The sequence below is a fragment of the Macrosteles quadrilineatus genome, unplaced genomic scaffold, assembly GCF_028750875.1.
Source record: "Macrosteles quadrilineatus isolate MER2022 unplaced genomic scaffold, UCM_ALF_1.0 Scaffold_1__1_contigs__length_201487025, whole genome shotgun sequence".
Classification (NCBI taxonomy): Eukaryota; Metazoa; Arthropoda; class Insecta; order Hemiptera; family Cicadellidae; genus Macrosteles; species Macrosteles quadrilineatus.
In genome coordinates, this window is record NW_026542594.1 from 200,564,944 (window position 1) to 200,588,290 (window position 23,347).

Sequence of the window (23,347 nt, forward strand, 5' to 3'; positions counted from 1 at the left end):
CGGCGAGATGGTCACATCATGCACTGTTGTATAGGCCTACATTCTTTTATAACCATTTAACTTTTTAATTTTTGCTTGAGGGAGGAGCAGGGGCGGCTCCAGAGGGTAGGCCCAGGCTTACCCAAAATTTTGGTAAGTTATATATTTCAAAGTTATAAATAAATAAAGAAATTTTATTAGGCCTCCTAAGTATATGCAAATAAAGAGAAAGTATTAACTTAAACCTAATTATTTTGCATTTAAATTAAATTTTAAAATTCTCCCCTTTATGATCCACAAAACCCCTCAAACCTTTTGTCCCCGGTCAAACTCCTTTTTGATCGTTGTCAGGCCTACCCAAAAAGATATTCCTGGAGCCGCCCCTGGGGAGGACTCTTGAATTGATCAGACTAATCAGACTACTCACTAAAGAACTACCTTTACTCTGTTTGACACAGACCTGGGATTGTTTGTAACATTAATTCAAGATTGACACTTGACCTAAGCCCTCAGGGCTCACGATGTTTCTGGCATTCAATTCTTTTATGACCTAGAGGGCATTAGGTCAAGGATGAGCTTCTTGGCATGAAGAATACCCTGAACGAACAGCGACACAGGTCTAATTTTCATAATCGAGATGACCGTGTCCACCATCAACAGTCCTACATGCTATTGAGCTTCCAGGCTCCTTTCCAAACACGGACAGCAGAAAAAGTGTGTTACGTTGTGAAGAGTACCCGGGCAGTAAATGCAATCGTGTGACACGGCTTTACCAATCCTGAAAATGTATGACCAAAAATAGAGGTGCTTAATAATTCACCTCGCCGTAACTCTGATTAATATAAGGTTGGATTTACTGAATAAGTCGTCTGGTCCAGCTTCCCCGTGTCTCTTGTTGCCAGCTCTCCGGCCAGAGCGGGTAGACTCCTCTGTTCTTGCCTGGTCCTCCCTACGCCGCTTAAATCCTAACGCTATTTAAACAGAAGTACATCCGACATGATTAACAAAATATTTTAGTAAAAATTCAATCAGACAAATTCAAATTTGCTTAGTCGGTTTGCTGCAGCAGGGGTAAAGCCCCCCTAGGGGTATTAGATGTAAAGCTCTCAGCAGTGTGGAAGATGTTGAGTCAAGTTAATTTTTGGAACATTTTAGTTTGTTTTACTTGTTCACTCAGTCTTTCATTATTAGTGAGAATTCCCTTTTCTGTCTTCTTGAATGCAAATAATGAATAGTAATTCACTAAATTCCCAACAGTAAACCATTTTGGGGCAGGATAGTGGTTTGTGAGCGAGCACGGAAAACTACTATCGAGCCCTGATTTCATGAGCAGGGAACGATTTTAGCAAATAATCACATAAAACTTAAATAATAAAATATCTTTCCACAATTTAGTAAATTTTCTTTATAGGTGTCGTAGCATAGTTCAACAATTTATTTAAATGTCAGCTAGTGGAATATACACATTAAGCGCTTTTGTTAATCCAAACAAGATCTTTGTTTGTTTGGTGAAGGCAAAAGTTTGTTTGGGAAAGGTAAAGTTTTGTTTGTGCTAAGGAAAAGTGATAAGGACAAACAAAATCATATGTTTTGATGGATTGGAAATTGCTGAGCTATTTTCATGTATTTCGTTTACCAATGAATATTATCAAAAAGAATATTGCATTAATATGTCATAAACTTGCTAGTGCCATGAAATCTAGAGGCTGTTTTTCTGGAATGTTGCGAAATTTAAGACAGAAAACCTTGAGCTAACTTATGATTATTAAGAGAAGTTTAAAAAATACATGGTTTGATAGTTGAAATCTACAGAAATACGCTTTTGAGGAATATCAGCAATAAACAAGCCTGTTAAAACTATATTTTGGCCATGAAACTGCGTATGAGTTCTATACAGTAAAATAGAGTTTTAACAGATAAGTTACTCATTCTTTTATTAAAATAACCAAGAGCTGTCTTTTTACCAAAATAAGATTTAGGATAATAAATTAAAGTGTTTAAAACAAAGCAAACAATTTATTGCTTAAAAATAAATAATACTATATCCAACAAATATCACACATTTTGTATCACCTATCTTTCAAACAGGAGATCAAAATTTGACTAAAGTTTCATTTCAAACAAGTGCAATATACTTTCTATTGCTTGGTTTTTAAGTAGTTCAAGAGAGGCACAACCATGGAGATCCATACAGTTAAGTAGCCTAACTATTTTACTTTAGGTAAATATTAATTCATAAAGTTAATATGAAAATTGTTTGTCGATAAAATATAACTATAAGCGTAGGTCCTAAAGCTAGAACTCTTTTAAGCGTTCTGTTAAGTAGGTAAAACGTCTAGTTGTTTACAAATTCTTTTAAACTGGAACATAATTACCCTGTGGTGTATAGAATGTCTGTCCATTTGTGATTCGTCGCCATAGTTCTTTTCGCAATAGTCGTTTCTCCTTTTGTAGTTTTGTAAACATGCTCCTGTTTTCTGTTGCTCGCCGAGAAAGGTACGGTAACACCTCATTTACAGGTCCGTAAGGAATGTATTTGAAAGCGGAATATCCCGCTTGACCGAGAGGGAACGTTATATAGTCACACATCCCGTACAACTGCCCGAAACAGATCACTTTGTCTTCAGGATTGATGCCGATTTGTTTCATTTGTTCAATAGCGAATCTCACAGTATCCTCATTGTGTGATGCCACCATGATAGCAATCTTGTTGGGTTGTCCAGTATCTTTAAGAACCTTGATTTGCTTCAAACATTCTGTCAAGGTTTTGTGGTACATTTCAGACGTGGCTTCATAGGTCGGACAAATGGGATCTGGATAACCCAACTCCACTGCACGTTCACGCTCTTGATCGATGTAAGCCCCCCGGACAAGTTTTGCACCAAAGTAGAATTTTTGTCTTTTCGCTTGAGCTAAATCTGACGAAACCTCATTAAACGCTTCGTTCAAATAGCATTGGTAAGTGTTGAACACTATCGCCTTTTCTTTATTGTATTTATTCATCATTTCCATTGTGATTCTAGAAATAGCTGGTTGAAAGTATGTTTGCTCTGCATCAATTAGTATGCGGATGTTCATATCCTGTGCAGTTTTAATCAGCGTGTTCACTCTTCTAATTGTGTTCCTAAACATCGCTTCTTCATGCTGAGACAGCTGGGAGATCAATCGAACCATGCGCCCCTCTTGTAAACTAGGAACTCGAAAGGTTTCATTCAACTCAAAATTTTCATCTACGATTCCTGTCCAAGGAAACAAATGAATAACACCTTCTCTGTCTTTGACTACTTTTTCCAGGAACTTAGCAGTGTCTTTGATTCCTGCTTGTTTCAGCTTTTCTTCCAATTGTTCTAGAGTTATGTGACGGTTCAGTATAGTGCCGTGGCCTCCCATTACTTCGTTGACAAAATTACGAGATCTCATGATGACTTCTGACAATTGAAGTAAAAACTGAGGTTTTCCCAAAGCTGTTAGTTTGACTGCAGTGATTCCAGTTCCGCCAGTAGAGTCTGCAACAGCTTGCAGGCTCTTTTGGAAAATTTCTAGATTACGTTCGCAGCTTGGTTCATCCAAGTAAAAGTATGTTCTGGCACTGGAAACTTTGTATCGCCTGTCAGCATACTTGGCTGACGGGTGGTACTGTGGAATGTCCTTGCCCATATCACCTGTTTCTGGTAATTGTTCCTTCGGTTTCTCTTCAGGTTGCAGCGCGGCCATTTCACGTTTCTTTGCTTCTTCAGTTGATATATCTTCTTCAACAGAGTAGTCAAGAATAGCTTTTACACCGAATGATTGCATTCGCTTTAACACAGGATCGATTTTCGCTTCATCCTCCCCAGCGACGAATTGTCCATAGAATGTGGCTCTCATAATATTTGCAAAAATAGCGTTTCCTAAGACAGACTTTGCCAATTTCATCAGCTTAGCATTGTTGTTTACTAGATAGTTTATGGAGCACATCTGAAACACAATGAGTCCTCGTAATACTTCCCAAGTAGTTTTACTCTTGCATGCAGCTATGTGATCTTCAAACTTGGTGTCCAAAGGATCCCATTTGCTGACACCACTTTTCTTGACAGCCTCTGGAGACGCCTGTGACATCACAGGACTTTGACTTTGTGATCGCATTAGCACAGAAGTTGATGGTAGTCTAAGATTTGTAAGGTAGAGAATGTTTCTTATGCCACTGTAGTTTTTCATCACTCCGCTCCCGGTTTTGAAATTCGTTGAAACTGCCCTTAGTGCCATCCCTGAAAAAGACAAGAATAATTAGTCTTTGCACAAACTACTACAAAATAATTATTATTTATTAGTCAAAATCCACTTTATTTAATCATTACTCTTAAAAATTATTAAATATGTTTTTAAATAATTGTTCTTATAGTTTAATAAGGCTACATCTCAACTTTATGTGTTACAACAATCTATGGACCTGCTTTTGGGTAAATTTGTAAACCGATGGTTACTGAATAGACAATAAAACCAAGATCTAGAACCTTTGAAAAGGTCAAGGATATTTTTTGGGCCCAGCAAATAGAAAAATAATCAGTTCTTCGACTTTAAACGTATCAGAGACATAAATTAGTATCCAATCTAAGACTAATTAAGAGACAGATAAAATTTTGGTTTTGTCAGTGATTATTTCATCTTCCTTTTAGGGAATTTCCCATAGAGAATAAGCATATTTTAAAGGAGATATATATTATTGTGTAAATCCAAGCAGGCAAATGGAAATTCGCCTAGTCTGCAGGATTGATGCAGCGGGGGTATTTATGTTTGAAAATTACCCATTGTACATTATAATGGGTTAAGATCATTAAATAGCATCACCTGCCATTAGAATGCATAGCATGGATATTTGTAATGTTATTGATATTAGCCATGAATGAGAAGGTGGTTTGCAAAGTAACCAAATTCAATAACTGAAATAACAATTACGGAAGGTAAATAAAAGAAACGTCTTATAACACTTATATTTACGCTTATACTGCTACTCACAAGACGGTAAATATACAAAACAGATGGGAAGTGGTGATCGATTTCGATTGGACACTCCAATCATCATCAGACCCAATAGGTGAATGACAAGAATCTTAAGATCATTAAATAGCATCACCTGCCATTAGAATGCATAGCATGGATAAAATGACTCGACCGAATAAATGTAGGTATACACATTTACCAAAACTCATCAAAATTGGACCATTTTTGCTTGATTTACCGTGTTAACGGACATATATATTTATGAATTTGAACGGATGGTGTTTTAGCCTCTGGGCACCTCAAACGAAAAAGTAAATCGGTCCCGGGTCCAGGTCTTACCATAGTACTATAGCTGGCTAGGACATTTGCTAAAACAACTCTAAATGTTGGAAGATAAGAAATTTAAATGTTGTATTTAATAACACGGGTAGTCTGTAACGTGTAGAAAACTAATTAAACCATATTGTAAACCAACAATGCTTTGTATGTCCATTTTTAATGACATGAACTGCCTAATACTTTCTTATGACCCTTGGGTAAAACATTTGCCTTTGTGTAGCTTGGGCATTTAAGTCACTGTAGATGAGAGAAAGTCAGATAAAATCAAAGCATTTCCATCTAGACCTAAATTATATGGAAGTTTGTAACATAATTCCTTCAGAATTGCATTTTTATTTTTATAGTTTGCCTGAGAATGCAGTCATATAAACTAATTTAATTAATGCATTACCCCCCCCCCCCCAAGAACTACATTGATCATATGAATTATCATATACCGTAGTTAACTCTCGACTTCGAACTACTGGGACCTCAGCTTCGGTATAGATAAAATCATATTGATTCATTTAAGTTTACAATGTTCTTTCAATTTAATTTTAAAAAACAATTTCCTAACAAATATATCTGGAGTACAGGTAGGCATAGTCTAGGCAGGTTACAAAACTAAATAATACTATAAACATTTTCAACTCTAAGTGAATTTTTCTGGATTAGAATGAACATTTTTTGTGTGTGAAAATTGAGGGAATATCGGAATATCGTGATGGATGAATTAGTTTAATTGAAGAACATTTGGAATATATAATTGGTTAATAATAGTTTCAATTAATTAGAGTGTAGGAAACTTATATCTGTTGTTTTAAACTTACCACCTCTAAAAGATTAATTTAAATAAAATGGGGTTTACATTTTCATCTACAACAATAATTAAATCAAATTTTACGTTGTAGGCCTACCGTAATGGCTTGGCCACTTTACTGTGGTACCTAACCTTGTTATCTCTTAAAGAGTGCCATGCCAACACATTGCTTCTTAACTTACGTTTTTTTTCCAACTATTCCAAATGGTTTACGTTTTGAGTAAGCTTAGTTGATAATAGATAGCATGGACCTCTAAAAATATGGGCAAGTGGGCCCCCCGACCCTCCCCTGTAAGACCCTACACCATCCAAATTCTTACAAATTAAAAAAATATGAAAACAATCAATAAATTTACAATAGGTAGGCCTACCTGGAGCAAATTAAGTTAATACGAAAATTCATAAAACCAACTATTTTGTAAGTTACGGTAGGTACTTAAGTTTTAAACATTTTCCGGGGGTGTACCCCTGGACCCCCTTTTTACTAACTGGGTCATTATAAAAATTTACCTGACCCTTCAGTTCCCCAGCCTCCCTTAAGGGTGTTAGATGGATGCCCAGTATAGCCAGCTAATTAACTACGGTACGGTAACTAAAAAAACTTAGGACCTAATTATTATTAATTTTGACAATAATCTGAATAGCATATAGGCCTACCTCTAACTTAGTACATAAAAATAATAACTTACTTAGGTATCTGACTTTATCATCGTAGTAAGTAAGTACCTCACCCAAAACTGATACTTAAGAATCACAAGATTAAGTTACCTAACTTAAGTTAGCAATGATATATCTTAATTGTAAATCACAAGAAAAATGTGAAACTTGTGTACCGGTATGACTTATCATAGAACTGAAACTCGGAAAATATCGCTAAGATTGATTAAGAATAAGTTACCTAGCTTAATCAATATTTATGTCAATAGTTTCATCCAATTATTGGGTTTTACGATAATAAGCTAATACGCTAATAGGCTTATGTATAAAAGGTGTGCCAAAATATTGAGCAATGTTTGGAAAATTTGGTATTTAGGCCTTATAATTTGGGTTTTAACTGATTATGAATAATCCTAGGCTGCCGATACCTACTTAATTTAAGTTACCTGTACAAGCCTAAGTTGATCTAGACATTAAAACTGTAATGATCAATAAATTATAACAATATTTCATACAACATAACTGTGGCTATTACAGTATTTTTAAGGAGTTTAGACCAATGTGTTGCTTTTCAGACACCTAGTTATTTATTAGCAGTTACCGCACCTTTGAACTTGAAATCGTATAACTGTCACCCTAAAGGGTTACTTTCTGTAATCGATACCTATCTTCTAGCTATCATTATTTTCTTTGAAAGCTTACCTGCAGTTTATGACGGCTCAGTCAGAAGGCTACAACTAAAACTTCATTGCGTTTAACAACTATTTATGATAAAATTAACTTATATGGCAATTACTAAATGAGACAAATTGATGAACACAAATGAAAACCGAACCGGGTTAAATTAAATTGCTATCAGCTTTTTGGTTTATTCTATTAGGGTTAACAACGTTAGAGAAAGACTAGAGACAGACTGGTAGGGAACGAAATATCGACCAATCAGAATCCGTTCAACAGTGTACCAAAGACCAACAAGTTTGAGGTTAGGGTTGTAAACAGTACCGCGAAACACAAACAAAACAAACAGTATTCTGAACAATATGGTACTATTTTATCCTGTTTCATTAGAGTTGGAATATTTTTAACACAATCAAAACCAAATGTTTTAAATAGTATATTATTAATGCCTTCAATTTATAAGTAATCTACAACTGTATGTTCACCAATTGTTTATTAATTATCGAGTCTAGTATTAAGTTAGTCAAGTTTAGGGCATCGATATCGGTCTACTTGATCATCAGAGGTAGGCCTAGCTGAAAGAGCATAATCTATTAATCTAGAATATTTATAACTCAAGGCAACAGTTTCTAAATATGATTAAACGAGGTTAATTCTAAGCCAGTCTAGGTTTTACTTAGGTAAACTTAATAGACACGTTAGACATTTACCTTACAGAACAGGTCTAACTTAACCCTATTTTATATTGCTAGGGTTCCTTATAAATCGTGGCTAAGTTTAGGTTATGTCAAAGGGTTGGGTTAGGTAACTACACGGTGGGGCACACGGAAGGGACTCAGGCTAAGATGTGGTGACGTCATATCTCTAGTAGCTAATGGTGTGACGTCAAGCCGCCGCTAGTAGCGCTGTTAGTCATTGTTCTGTTGTCATCGTCTCCGTCTGTCAAATCATAATTTTGTTTAACTAACTAAGTTAGGTTACGTCCCCGCTTATTATTGTTTAGATTACTTTGCAATTGCAATACATTTTTTACGAATTAGATATAAAATAATGTAATGGTGTTGTATTCATGTAATTAATCCAGGAAGAATTCCATTTTAAAATAACATTTCCATTTCAATACAACTCTGAGGAATCAACGATACTTGCCTCTACTTAGCCTTAATTGGCAGTGTCTTAAAATAATATTAATAAATTTAATGTTAATTATTCTATAGATAAGTTAATCATCTCCTACCTTTAGATGACTGTCTCTTGAATAAGTTACTTATAAACTAAAAAGCCAAATAGCTTTATGGCGTAGGCCAAGAAAGGCAATCTTTACACAGTAGTCTCTTGTTTATCCATAGTTTGATTCCATTATTTTAAATAAAACATATTAAGTTATTGGCATAGGGCACTGAAAGATACTCAAACATTAAAAAGAATTAATTATAATTTACTTTTGTCAGCAACCATTATGTAATTACTGTACCTCATCTTTTTTTGGTTGAGACGAGATTAGGTTAGGCTTATAATACTGGATAGGGATATTTTTTGGCTATTAATTCGATATATATCCAATCTTATAGGCCAAGTTATACCATCGACTATAGCCTACTATAGGTTATACAAACTTCCAAGGTGACTGATTTAGTGACAATTAACTTATATGACGTTGCTATTGCCCACACTGAAGTAACTTAATATGAGTTTTTTATCAAAAGGTACCTAGATAAATGATTAAGAGTTCCAAATTAAACCTTCCTTCAAGCAGTTTAATTTTCTCAAGAATCTTTATGTAGTCTCACGGACCATGATCGCAAAAGCATCCTTTGTCTTACTTACGCCTGCGGAAGGGGCTATCAATTTTGATTTTGCACCTACCTATACTAATGTTGAGACTGTGTACTTGTAGTAAATTTCAGCAGGATGCGGTAACAGTCAACGTAATTTACAGAGGAAAAGATGTCGCTGCTATTAACTGTCAATATACATTTACTTTAAAAGCGTAGCCTTCAGTGTTCAAGTAAAATAATACTTACTTTAATTTTCCTTAATTTTTTTACCAAAAACGGAGAGTGGATTGGGTTATAAATAACATCGTAACTGACACATGAAGTGACTCTGATTTTAGAGAAAAAAATGAGAGGCTAATATACTTCTTTGTCAAATACTTCTTGGTACTTTCCTGTTAAAGGGAACATTCATTATTATCGATTTTTTAAATACAGTATATCAATATATTTGTTTTCCTTTACGGTCCATATTGTTTTTGTTCCGATATCTTCAAACACATTTTAATAACAAATGAAGAACTGATCTTGTTTAGGCAAATAATATAACTCTTAAGTATATTGATTAAGAAATCAAACTGTTCTAAACTAATTACTAACCAAACTGGCTGTACCATTTTGAAATTCAGTTTGATAACAGAAAACACATGTGGGGGATATCAAACGGAATTTTAAATGTTACAGCAAGTTTGGGTAGTTAGGTTAGGTTAGTTAAGAACAGTTTCATTATAAATTAATTTATTATTGGTTTTTATTTACACTGAACAACATTTATTTATCGTAGTTGGCAGCTGATATTTTAATTCGTTCATATTGATTCATTAGATCAAAAAATAAAATATTGATATATCGGAAAAATAATAATAAAGGATGTTCCCTTTAACAAGAAAGTGCATACTTCTTTTATCGTAGGGGCCTACTAAGAAGGCTCTGGTGAAGTACACAAATTGTCGGTAATCTCTTAAACAATTTGATCTCTAGCGAAGGATATGAGTGAAGAGTTTGACTAAGCCGACTGTGAGGTATAATATACATAGGTCGTAAACCCAGGGTATTCCATAATATTTGTGCTGCATATTTCTTTACTTAGTTATTTATTTTATACAGTAAACTAGTGATGGGCGATACGGACGCGTATCGCGATACGATACGTATCGGAAAAAAATATCGTATCGCCGTATCGAATCGGGTGTCTGTATCGCGATACGCGAATCGTATCGTCAAAAATATCGAAAAACGATACGTATCGTATCGTTTCCCCCCTCCCCTACCTAACCTAGAAACGGCAAATTTATATAAGTACCTGGGGACCAAGCTTTGCTCGGGGAAAATCATTAGTTTACTCTAAAAACTAAAAACAGTCTTAGTATTGCAGATACATCAATCCATTTCCACACTCCACACTGCTCGCCTTAACTACTTCCTTCACAACTCCCTACGTCTTGGACCTGTTTCCCTATCCTTCCGATAGCATTTTAGGATTGCAGATACATTAATGTAATTGCCACAGATAGTTCCCACACTCTGCACTACTAGTGCTACTCCTACTGCTAGATAGCAGATAGCACGTTAGTGGAAATGGACTGGACTGGGATGGGACTGGTACATTAACAAGTAAAAACCAAAAATACAGACGTCAAAAACTCCTATTTCAAACCACTTTCAAACACTGAGCTAATGATTTCAAACTACACATCCACAGAGTACAGATTTTGCAGTTTGCTCGGCCTGCGCAAAAAAAGCTTAAAAATATCGTTTTGTTTTGACATGAATCGTATCGCTCTATGTGCCGATATAAAGACAAATATCGTTTTAGGCGATACGATTCGTATCGTTTTTCAAATATCGTATCGAAATATCGAATCGTCCCTTGCGTATCGCGATATTCCGATACGATACGTATCGCACATCACTACAGTAAACACAATTTCACAAACAATACATAAATAATCAAATTACTGCTGTGACAGTAAACAACAATTTGTTAAACAGCTATGCTCTTAAAATTTTAAAGATAAAACTGTTTAAATAACATATATGTTTTGATTAAATTAATTGAGGACAGTGAGGAACTCAATGTAACCACAGGAAGTTTGCAGCCCTCAGTAAATTAAAAGATCTCATCGTTTGAAGATTGTTTCAAGGAACATTAACCAAACTTTTACGTAACAACCAAGGTTATTATTTTATTACTCATATATTTTTTTGGTTTTAATAAGAAAACTCGTCTTCTGAAAAGGTTATTTTAATCAAGGATAAAAAAATAATAGGTAGTATTTTGAAATAGGATTTAAAATGAAACACAAGGGCATTATTCCAATATTATTAACATTTTATTTCCGTACTTAAAATATCCATGGTTTGTTACAAAAGAGAAAACTTTCTGGAAAAAAAACAACAAATAGATGGAATAACATTTAAGTTTACTACTACGTTTCCTTTATCTATACACAAATACAGTAGAACCTCTTTCATCCGGGCTAATTTTGGGACTGGGGGTAGTTTGGACTATTGAATAGTTCAGATTAAAGAACATATTGTAGTTTTACATAACAAAATGGCCAAAATGGTTTGTAATTGTTACGGGAAAAGTGAAAAATGTTCTATAAAGTTAAATACAGTCTTTATTTAGTACAGTAGGAAACATAGTGAATAAGCAGTACTGTACATTACAATAGAAACAATTACTGTGGATATATCAATAAATACAGTATACAATAAAGAACTACTGTACTGTGTATAGAGTGCAGCAATGAGGTGTTCGGATTAAGGGGCTTCGGATTAAAGAGAATTTACTGTAAAATTAAAAAATAACATTGAGCTTAGTAAACTAAAGTACATAACAAATAAACAGTTCTGGAAATTGCTGATTAACACATCACTTGAAACAACACAATTAGTTCACAAAATCAAATTAATTATATTAAATTAAATCAATTTAAAACCCACTCATACTTTTATGTGGTAATATACACCAAAATCCAGGGCCTAGAGGTGGAAGTGTACAGTTTCACAAAAGATACAATTTCCTTACTGCCTTAAATCGTTCACTGGATTAAGATTAGACCCATACATTGAAGCCTCACATAAGGACCAAGTATCAACTGGCATATGAAAGGTATCCTTGCAAAATGGCTGTATACAAAAATAAGTCACTTACAGTTTTAGCACAGTTCACACGAGTTACACATCTAGCTGACTAGGAAAGCGGGACTAGGTAACATCCCGCATGTTTGCGGACCACATGATCAAATGAAGCCGTTCATAAGAGCATACAACAACGGCAATCAAGCTTGTGTAGTGGCAAACCATCCGCTTCCTAGTCAAGTATCGCGGCTAGCTAGTCAATAGCTCTAGCGGCATAGTACATGTATCCATACGAGAACGCTCACACATGCAGTCAGTCATCGTGCCACAGCTCGCATACTTATGCCTTTGTTTTCATTGTTAACCAGAGATGGTTCCGAGTGGCTTTGGTATTAATATTGAATCAGTGAAGAAACAGTCGTGTATTTGGAACTTGTCTTTTGAAATACATGAAAAAATTACGAAGAGAAATGCATAGGAGGATAATCATTATGGTTAAAATAATAATCTTTTGGTTTCAATATAATGTGTTGTTTGGTTTCCATTAACCCTTTATTAATTTTAAAATAGCATTATTGATTAAATAGAAATTAACAATGTTTTAAATTGCATACAACTTTTTGGTAAACTGTATTACAAGTCCATCAATACAAAAACATACCAGTTGATAAATGACTGAGAGTTTTCTGAAAATAATTTGAAATCCTCTCGACGATAAGGAATTTTGGAACAACACTTTTCTAAAACATCAATGTAAAAAAAAAAATTCGGTCACTTGACTCACTTGTTTAGTCTATCGATGCTCATTCGTCATGCCCGCAATCTAGGTGGTGGACTTGTCGCTCGTGTGAACTAGTGTGTCACCGGGCGGCGGAGAATGCTAGTCAATGTCAGCCAGCTAAATGTGTCACTCGTGTGAGCCCTGCTTTACAGTTAAAAACCTGGCCCATAAAATACAAATGAATTTGCTGTTGTGATAACTTCTTCACGCTATCATAAATCCATCAGACATTGTTACGGCAATAATAATTAAATTTCAGTGACTTAGAGAGCTCATGTACAGTACATAGAGATAAACTTGATCAAAAATACTCTGATGACTTACCTACAAGAAAATGCTATTCACAAAGCTGAAACCCAATCAAAAGACATAAACTTTCAAAAAATGTTATGTGACTGTGAAGAAAAATTTAACCAAAAATCTGATTTAGATAACAATGAACAGTTAAATCAGCAAATGAACGAGTTTAACCACGTTAAAATAATAAACCCATAAAAAATGTCAGTCAATTGTAATTGAGAAAGAATAAATAAACAATTCAAGTCCCAATTAGAAAGACTAATATCAACTTTGTAGAACATACATTTTTTTATCATGCAAAAAGTTAAATATAATCAATGTACACTAAACCTTCGATAGTTTGACCCTCCTTGTAGATCGACACGGGCTTAGCTATTTTGACAAATGATATTTAATGGTTACTATTGTAAAATTCAATTGTGATGTAAGCTGACTTGAACATTAATTTGTCATTTATTGTTGACTTTAGGCTTAACTAATCAACAGTGAAATTGTTAAGCTTTTTAGTATTTAATAAATTTGGGTGATTTCTAAAAGACTTGTTTACTTTTCTGTATATTAAACTCCATTTACTCCCTATAGTTCGATATTTAGTAAGTTTGACATCCCTTAGGTCCACAAAGTGTCGGACTATTGAGGTTCTACTGTATCTGGCCTGCGTTAATATATCTTAAACAAATTAGTTAAAAGTAGTTTTAAAAAGTTTCTGTTACTTTAAAAGTGGTTTTAATATTATTGAGAAAATCACTTATTTGAGAGGCAAGTTTTATTATTTGGCGACCCTGAACCAGGATTATACGGTATTAAGTGCAATATTGTATAACTTAAAAATTAATATGAGTGAAACTGAGAGAAAAGGACTTAGGTCAGTTTTTACCAAAAAGGCCAAGGCTATTGAAGAGCTTGTAGTCAACAATGCTGATTCGAAGATTATAAAAAAAATAATTTATTTACCAAAATATAATTTATTTACCAAAATATAATTAATTTACGGATATTCATGAAAAATAACAGAAAGTAAATGAAAAAGTTTTAAGTATGTTTTTAAAGTAGTGTTAAAGAAATATTAAGTTCACCAACTGACACTCCAGACTTTATGATAAAGCCCTAAAAAAATATAAAGGACTCTGGTTGATCAAGGCTCAAGGGAAGCATACAACAACAAAATTTTAAATTAATACTCAAGAGGGTTAACAATTTTTAAAGCCTATAATAAATGAAAAAAATCAAACTAATAGGGAATCATTTTGTTTAAAAAAAATCACAGCTAGAAGAATGAAATTATAATCATCTTATAAACAGTAGACCCAAAAAGTATAAAATTAGGCCTACTTAACATAAAAAGAATTTGAAAACTGGAAAAGCCTAAATCAGAAGCGTAAAGGCGTTGAAAAGTTGATTATACAATGATTAAACAACTGGAAATAAAACTAGCCTATTATTAATATACTGTAGAAGGAATAGCCGAATTGAAAGACAGTATTAAAATTATCACAAATATGGTGCCCCTGTGTGTTCTCCACAGCAGAAGTCAGGGCAACAACCACTGCTGGCATACCTGTGGCGCGATTGAAACACTTGCATGTCATTGCTGAGTTGGCTTAGTTCTGTTGCATTCCCTAGAATAAAAGAGAAAAGGAAATAAGTTTAAAACTGTGTAAATACAAAATTGAAAGCAGCCCATGCCAAAATTGGTTTGAATAACCTAAATAAAAAGATCACATAAAGATGGACTGGGATTCTAATTACATTTTTAATCGTCAAAACATCATTGCGTAAAATACAATTAATTTAATATATCGAAGCGTATTTGTACGCTACAAGGTTACAGACAACTTTTAAAAGATTGTAAATTAAAAATACCCAAGTTATTGTTATAGAAATAATATTCAAAATAGACATTCTACAAAATCATATTTTTCCAAATTAGGCATCATGACTGTTTACGATCTGAGTGTATAGCCTTAGCCTATATATTTAAAACCATTTTACATGTAAAAAAATCAAACACAAAAATACAGTCAACATTCACACACATATAATTTGAGGAATAACAGATATGTAGAACCCCATAAATTAGCCTACTTCTTATGAATTCATGAAGAACCATATACAAACGCCAACAATGACTCAGGTTAGTTCCCATGCAAACACTTACACTGACTAAGGTTAACTCCCATGCAAACACCTACATTGATTTAGGTTAGCTCCCTTTGAGTATGTGAAACCATTGACTATTGAATAGTCAAAGGTGATACTTACTTGATAGTTGAATATCTTCCACAGAAAGCTATGTTGTAATTATATGGTCAAATTAATCAATTTCTTCAGTTGTCGTCGTCTCATTAGGCAAACAAGCAAGTAGGTTTTTGACAACTTGTTTTTTCCTTTCTGCTTGCTCACATGGATCGACTTGCAATTTTCTTTTCCCTTGAGGCCTTTTGAAAGCAGGAAGCTGGGATAGTTGTGTTTTCAATTTCTCTTGTGAATGGAAACTGAGAGATGGCTTTAAGGGCTCAATATAAGATAAAAACTCTTGGTTTTGTCCTCTGTTTTTCAAATGGCTGACAAGATCTGTCAAAACTGCATCAGCATAGCAACAGATAGCATGGCCATCTTCTTTCTTTTGTTTTACTGATTCAATGAAATTTGTGATAGTAGACATGTTACGTTCCATTCTCGAAATCATAGATTCAGTCTTCTTCTCACCAGAACTAATATTATTTAAAACAATGGTTTGGGATGAGCCAGGATTGTCATTAATTATGTAAAAACTGGTGTCTTCTTCACTAGGGTTTGGCAAACCTCTGGTTAACAGTGAGTGTAACTTGTGAATGTGTTTGCAGAGAGGATGGCGGTCGGGGCAGCTGCACACATACATATGGGAACAAAGTTGGTGACACTGCATACTTGAGCATTTAGAAAAACAGAGATCTGATGTGCAATCTAAGTCAAATTGAACAATAACATAAACCTCATTTACGTTTTTGGCTGATGTCACTTCCCATGTTTGTTCAAAAACATTGCGAATGGAGTCATCAGGAATGCGGAGACTTTTCTCATGACGCTCGATTATATGTTTTGGCAGAGCTGAAAATCCTACATTTGCCTCTCTTTGTCTGCAACAGTGGTCTTCCCATTCAATCTCATTAAGAATGTTGATCAAATCATCGAGGCGTTTGTTTACTTTCCTCTTAAGGTATATCTTCTTTAATTTATTATGAAATGATTCAACATGCCCGGTGGTATTTACTTCGGCATGGGGAAATTGCCTAAAACACAAGGCCCACTTTTCTGGCCTACTCAAATAGTGTAGTTGAAAATAAGAAAGAAATTTTTTACATTTTTCATTATTACCATATTTAGTTAGAAATCCTTGACAAATATTGTGGAATAAAGATGTTTCCTTCGTTTTCAAAATTACATGCAATTCATTCATCATTTCTTGAACCATGTTCTTTTCAACTTTTGATCTTAGATTTTCCTTCAAATTTTTCAAAACATGCCAAATGCATAAAATATGGCGCAGTTCTGTTGAAAACCCTTCATTCATACCGTTTATTAGGGCTGAGTCATCATCTGTTATTACACAGTTCAGTTGAAAGTTATCACCCAAACGTAACTTCAAACAACTAAAAAAAAACTTTAAAGTAGCAGCATCTGATTTGCTTGTGATACAATGTGCAACTGGCCATCCGCGGCGGTTGTCATCTATTACCATACATGTTAGTAATTGGTACTTATATTGATTTGTGCCATGTGTTTCATCTACTATCAATATTTTTCCACAGTGATCTTTTAAAAGTTGTTCTTGCCTTTTTGTTTGCGTGGCAAACATAAATATTTCATTGGCATCAGGCAAATCATCAATACCTGATGGACCAAAGATCGTTTTTCCTCCATAAGGTTTATAAATCAGAAGAGAATCTTCATCTTTCATTTGATGGGCCAACAAGTAAACGGCCTTGGCATCATCTTTGTCTAACCTAAGTGACATTCGTCGCCTTCTTTCCCTCTCTCTTATTCTTTTTTTAGTAATGACACTGAGCTTCAAGTTTTTCAGGTGTTCAGTGTCTTTACGATTGTATGTTTTGGTGATTTTTTCAAATATTTTGCTGGGAGACACCTCTTGTGATACTTGTTGATTTATAAATGTTGTTATGGTTTCGGACAGAGGCTGATGCACAAAATCTTGAGGGCCACAACGATGACTGTGAGTTGGGAAGTATTCTACCTTCAGTTTGCTATCTTCCAATTCCCTTACAGTCATTTTGGCAATACAACAGTGGCCAACTTTAATTCTTCCTTTCGAATCACACCTGCTTGTTTTTCTCTCAGAGTGGTTTCTTGCTGAGCCATCATGCTGGCAATAGTAATATTGGACATTACTTTTGTTTGGATTAGTGCCAAATTGTTTTGAAAAAAAAGAATAAGTAGATTCTTCTTCCAATTCTTTCCATTGAGAAAATTCCTCAAAGTTTGAGAATATTTTTGTTATCGGGTCCTTTATCTCGAGCTCCTTATGGTTGCATTTCAAATGGTTAATCAATCCTGTTTTGAGGTAAAATTTTAAATCACAATTTTCAACAAGACATGGTATTCCACTAGATTTATTATTTTCCAAACACTTTTTTTCATGTGATTTCAAATTGTCTTTTCTCACAAATGTAGATTTACAATTACTGCAGGAAAACAAACATTGTTCCCTAGATTTATTAAGGGTGCAGTTATTTTCATGTCTCTTGCGACTGCTTTTGAGTGTGAATATTTTGCCGCAAAATTGACAATTATGACTTGTTATTGATGATGCAGACATACTGACATGTCATAGATTGAAGATTTAATCAAGGTTAAAAAATATCCAAGTCACACATTATTAACTAGCCAGCAAACATGTACAAGTCCAAGCACTGCAAAAAAAAAGTCCAAATAGCACACCATGCAGAACTAAATAAATACAACTGTGTTTCATGCAGAGGCAAACAGTGTGTCAGAAATGTCCCAGGACAGTTAAACATATTTTGAATCATGAAATTACAATTTTGAAGCTTTGAACAGCTGTCATTTTCAATTCAGTTGTTCCTTTAGAGCTCAAACTTATTGCATTGTATTTTACTAATAAAGACCTTTAATTTGATGTAAAATAACAGTCTGCTTACATTTCAGATTTTCTTCTGATTCTTTGCGGGACCCCCTGAGGAGGTAGCGCATCACTGAATAAAGTTTTAAAATGGTTTTCATGACCAGTAACTTTGTTCTAAAATTGGTAGCTCTATCTTTTTTTTTATTTGTAATTTTTTGGGACTTTTCTACCACACTGTTAGCTATATACGAGTCTATAGACTGTTAACTCACAAGACGGCAAATACATACATAAGATGGTGAGTGGTTATCAATTTTATAGGCCAATGAGCAATCACAATGCTGTCATCAAATAATGAGTATCTATCTATAAATTAATAGGCAAGCACGTTTCTTTAAAACCTTTTTTCTCAGCTCGTGTGCATCGCAGGGAAAATCTAGGCATACTGTTGGAAAGATATTTTCCTGCAGATGTGCAGAATCCCTTTATAAATTAAAATGAACTGTGAAAGTAAATAAATTAAATAAAAAATAATTTAATAAAGTATATAAAGTAATAAAATATTCAATTAATTTAATAAAAATAAAGTAAAATAAATTAAAGTAAACTGTAAAAATCCGTTTTTGACATATGTTGATGACAAGTTCAGCTTAACACAATTAATGTTTTAATATATGTTTCCAACTCATATACCAATCATGCACAATGAGCAAATGATTAAACATTGTTAGGGATTGTAACTATGTATTAGTACCTCATGCATGACAAATTCCTGCAAAATTATCATTGAAATATAACATGCGACAATTGATCATACCTTCAGAACTCCAAATTCCATTGATTCAAAGCAGCATGTGAATCATTTGATCAGCATCACTGAAAAAGGCATTTAATAATTTAGTACCTATTGTAATGCATAGCTTATTAAACATGCTTTGTTCTAGGCCACCTTCTTCCCTAAAAGCATTTGTTGTACATACGTTGACTTTCGTTAAAATGCCACTGGCGTAGGAAAAAAACGTGGGTTTAACAACAAAAGTGTAGAATTAGCAATACTGCATTCCCTTGTTTGAATCTTAAATAAGTAGGCCTATCTTTTAGCGAATTTCCCATAGGCCTATAGGGAATAAGCTATTACCGTAGATCTCATGGTAAGATCTGGTCCCGGGACCGATTTACTTTTTGTTTTGAGATCCCCAGAGGCCAAAAACACCATCCGTTCAAATTCATATATATATATTTACATATAAATGTGTCCGTTAGCTCGATAACTCAAACAAAAATGATCCGATTTTGATGACATTTTGTATAAACGTGTAAACCTACATTTATCCTAACCATTTCGTGAACCAGCATGATCGTACCTTGGAAACGGGGATTGATACAGTAAAAATTGTTTTTCCCCATTTTTGACCCTAAAAACATAAAATTTTAGAATATCTTTTCAAAGCATTTTGAAGAGCTTAAAAAAAGAAATAATTTAATATATTGAAACATTTTAACATTTGATGTATGCGTAATGGTTACAGAGAAATTTAAAAAAAAGTGTAAATTTAAAATTCCTATCTCTATTTTACATTTGGGTTTTAGAAGCAAACAAGAGATTCAATAGAAAGATTAGTAGATTACAAAGAACACAATTAATTGAAAGATATCATTAAAAAGCTATACAATAAAAACAAATAGTAACAACAATTGATAAAGATTATATAAATTAATAACAAGGATAAAAAAAAACGATAACAGTGATAAATATATGATTACGAATAATCAATAACAAAAAAAAGAGAAAATATATACCTACATGTAAATAAACCCAGCTTAGAACAAATAAACCTTAGAAAAAAATAAACACTTAAATTGACGGAATTTATAATGCTTGGCACTTACTCTCACTGATTGTGTGGCCCTTTAAGCAGGAAACCTACTAGTCCGAAACGACACCTTCCAACAAGTCTTCCGACACCTTCTGATGCTTTCCTTAGTTTTTAAGGCAACAGCCCATTTGCCCGACGGGCTCCGTCAGTAGCTCAGTAACTATAAGCAAATTTGGTTAGTTAGGTTGTGTTATGACAGTTTAATTTTATAACTTAATGAATGCTCTCATTTTGTCCGTATCACAATAAGCCTCTAACCACAGAGCATAAGAATAAATATTGAGGCGGCACTTGCCGTCTGGAGTGAAGCTGGCTTCTCGTACCAAGATGGCGGCCTGCATTTACATTTAAACCATTATATTGTTACCTTGGAAACCACAAATCAATATTTACTTTTAAAACTCTCACCCTAGAACTTTGAAAGCCCGCGGGGCAGAGTCCTTGGTCAATATCGAAGGGGATTAGTTCTATAGGTATCCTCGGAGCGGTAGCTTCATCTAATTCATAAAGTAGCATAGAATAACACAGTGATAATGACACCATGTTTTCAAAGTTCAGAGCCCAACTCTCTTACCAAGATGGCGGAAATCGGCTTCACTACTGGTATGGCTGTAGGTATATGAGTGGCGACTCTATATTTAATCTATGCTCTGTGCCTCTGAGAGGATCTGTGACAAACACAACCACGACAAACAATCGCATTGATAGCAGATGATGTTGTTATTCTATTGAGTAGGCCTAATGAATGATTAACGATATTCGCGAAATCTCATGCCAATAGTGTCTATGATCATTGAGCTTGAAATATCTGACTCCTGGCTATCGAAACAGCAGATATATCTTCGACAATAATAAAGCTACAACAATTATCTTATGTCAATCCATTCTGCACACTAATAATAATAAGGCGTAACTTAGGCCTATGATAACTTAAGCGTAAAAAATTAGCAAAGTTACTAGGGTTTAAAACTTGAGTGGGATCCTAGATAAATACCCTAGCAAAATATTCATCATCCTCACTCAATAATTGTATTTAACTTGGTGTACTACTACTACGGTATTCAATCCTTTTATCTATCAATCACTTTGGGATTAGAAGCCCCTAAGCTTAGTGTACTATTCGTAAGATGAACTCACCTTTTAATTTAAAAAAGAGTTATCTTCTTCTAAACGCTTCAACCAAGTAACTTACTTAGGTTTAAAGTTATAGTTAGGCACCAAGACAAGCAATAGCAATCAGCTATAACCAAGAGCCCAGTTGTGTAAACATAAACATAAATGTAAACATAAACAAAAACAATGAACAAAAAACATGGCAGCCAAGACAAGCGTAGAGATAGTGTAGGTAGAGTCGACTAGCGCTTCTAGCGGCGAACGCTGTTACTACAAGATATGACGTCACCACACCGTTACTAAAAGCTATGACGTCACCACAACGTTAGCCTGAGTCCCTTCCGTGTGTCCCGCCGGGTAACTACATCATAAAAATGTGTAAATTTATAAGTGTGTAGATGTAAGTCTTTTATTTACTTACGGACACTAAAAGCAACGTAAAACGTAATGTTGAGAATAAGCTGAATAAAAGTTTAGTCAATAAATTTCTTACAATAACTTGCCTTTGATTTTTTTTTTTTTTTAATTAACCTGATAAGTTTAAGTCTCTTAGAGACAACCTAGTTATTCTAGGGTAAACATGCCATAATTTAGGAGCCTAACTTTTTGAATGTAAAAATTGTTTTTACCTACACAAACAAATTGGTTATAATTTTGAAGTAGGTACCGGTAAGTATTTGTATAAAACTCTTAGAAAAACAAATATTAGTCTGCTCCCTATAGCCTATTACCACTGGTCCAATTTACTTGAATACTTGTAGTCCAGAGGCAGGAATTGTATAGGTCATCTTAGGGTAAACAATAATAATTTAACCTTAAGTAATCGAGGAGGTCCAGTCTACGTTGAACATTTATTTAACTTTATGTAAAGTAAAACTCAATTACAATAAATTAATTAGGTTTGTGGACATTTCTGATATGTTAACTAATGAGGAATATTGTTTAGACTAACTGATGGTGACACAAAAACCAAAGCAAAATATTATTGGATGTTTTATTAAAACTACAGTTAAGTTAACTTAACGTTAGATTACAAACTTAAATTCCTAAATTGTTTTTGCAGACAATTAAATCAAGTAAAATATTTAGGTGCCACTCTCAGTTAGTTTTATATTTTATAGTCAAAATCAATCGTCCTTTGAATGAAAAATATACACCCTATATTAAATTTTATTACCGTACCTACTTAACTTAACAACGTGTAAAATGTATAACATTGTTGTAGATTTATTTTCCATCATGACCAAGTTTGTAAGAATAGGCTAAATTATTCTAATAATCTTGGATTAATTTCACCTTCTTTAATTAATTATGAACTATTAGACAGCAAAGAGTTTAATAGTACCCTTACTAACTTAATTACTTCTGTAATTTTACTGTGTACTTTTTTCTATCAATGTATTGATGTAAAGCGATTTATTGTATGAAATACAATGCATTATTTCAAATTTACCTTCACTAGTCTTGATACAGAAATCTTTTGTAATTTTGATTTTTTGGTTGGGGAAAAGGTAGAACAAGTGTATTCATAAATCAAAAAGATATAGGTACCTACTGTAGTATAAAAATATGCGTTTAAGTTGTTGAAGTTGATTTAAAAATAATTGTCTTACACTGTTTAAATCAATATTAGGGTAAATGTTGAATTCCACACTTTTAACGAATACTATAATTTTAAAAATATACTGTCCATTCAAACGTAAATCTCAATCTGCAATATTTTCTTTCTTAATTTAAAAAATAATTTCTATACACAAACAAATATATTGAAACTGAAAGTATTTCCCATCAGGTTTTAATGGGATATAAATAAACACCCTAGAATAGAATTATTGAAATAGGAGAAAATGGTTGAAAGTGGGTTGTTTCGGTGGGGGTGGGGGGTAATGTGGGTGGTGA

The 23,347-nt window shown here is 33.8% G+C and overlaps 1 protein-coding gene across 2 annotated transcripts; it reads right to left on the reverse strand.

Moving 5' to 3' along the window:
- Positions 1–1,975: 1,975 nt before the first annotated feature.
- LOC128994266 (proline dehydrogenase 1, mitochondrial-like) lies at positions 1,976–23,024 on the reverse strand. Of its 2 annotated transcripts, none has more exons than XM_054418692.1 (2): positions 23,004–23,024; positions 1,976–4,226 (listed from the first exon to the last, which is right to left on the reverse strand). In XM_054418692.1, exon 2 carries the CDS (start codon positions 4,222–4,224, stop codon positions 2,335–2,337), a length of 1,890 nt encoding a protein of 629 aa, XP_054274667.1. In that variant the 5' UTR covers positions 4,225–4,226; positions 23,004–23,024; the 3' UTR covers positions 1,976–2,334. The 2 variants fall into 2 exon arrangements, with proteins under 2 accessions (XP_054274667.1, XP_054274659.1); XM_054418684.1 differs by lacking the exon at positions 23,004–23,024 and adding an exon at positions 7,457–7,614.
- Positions 23,025–23,347: the final 323 nt, after the last annotated feature.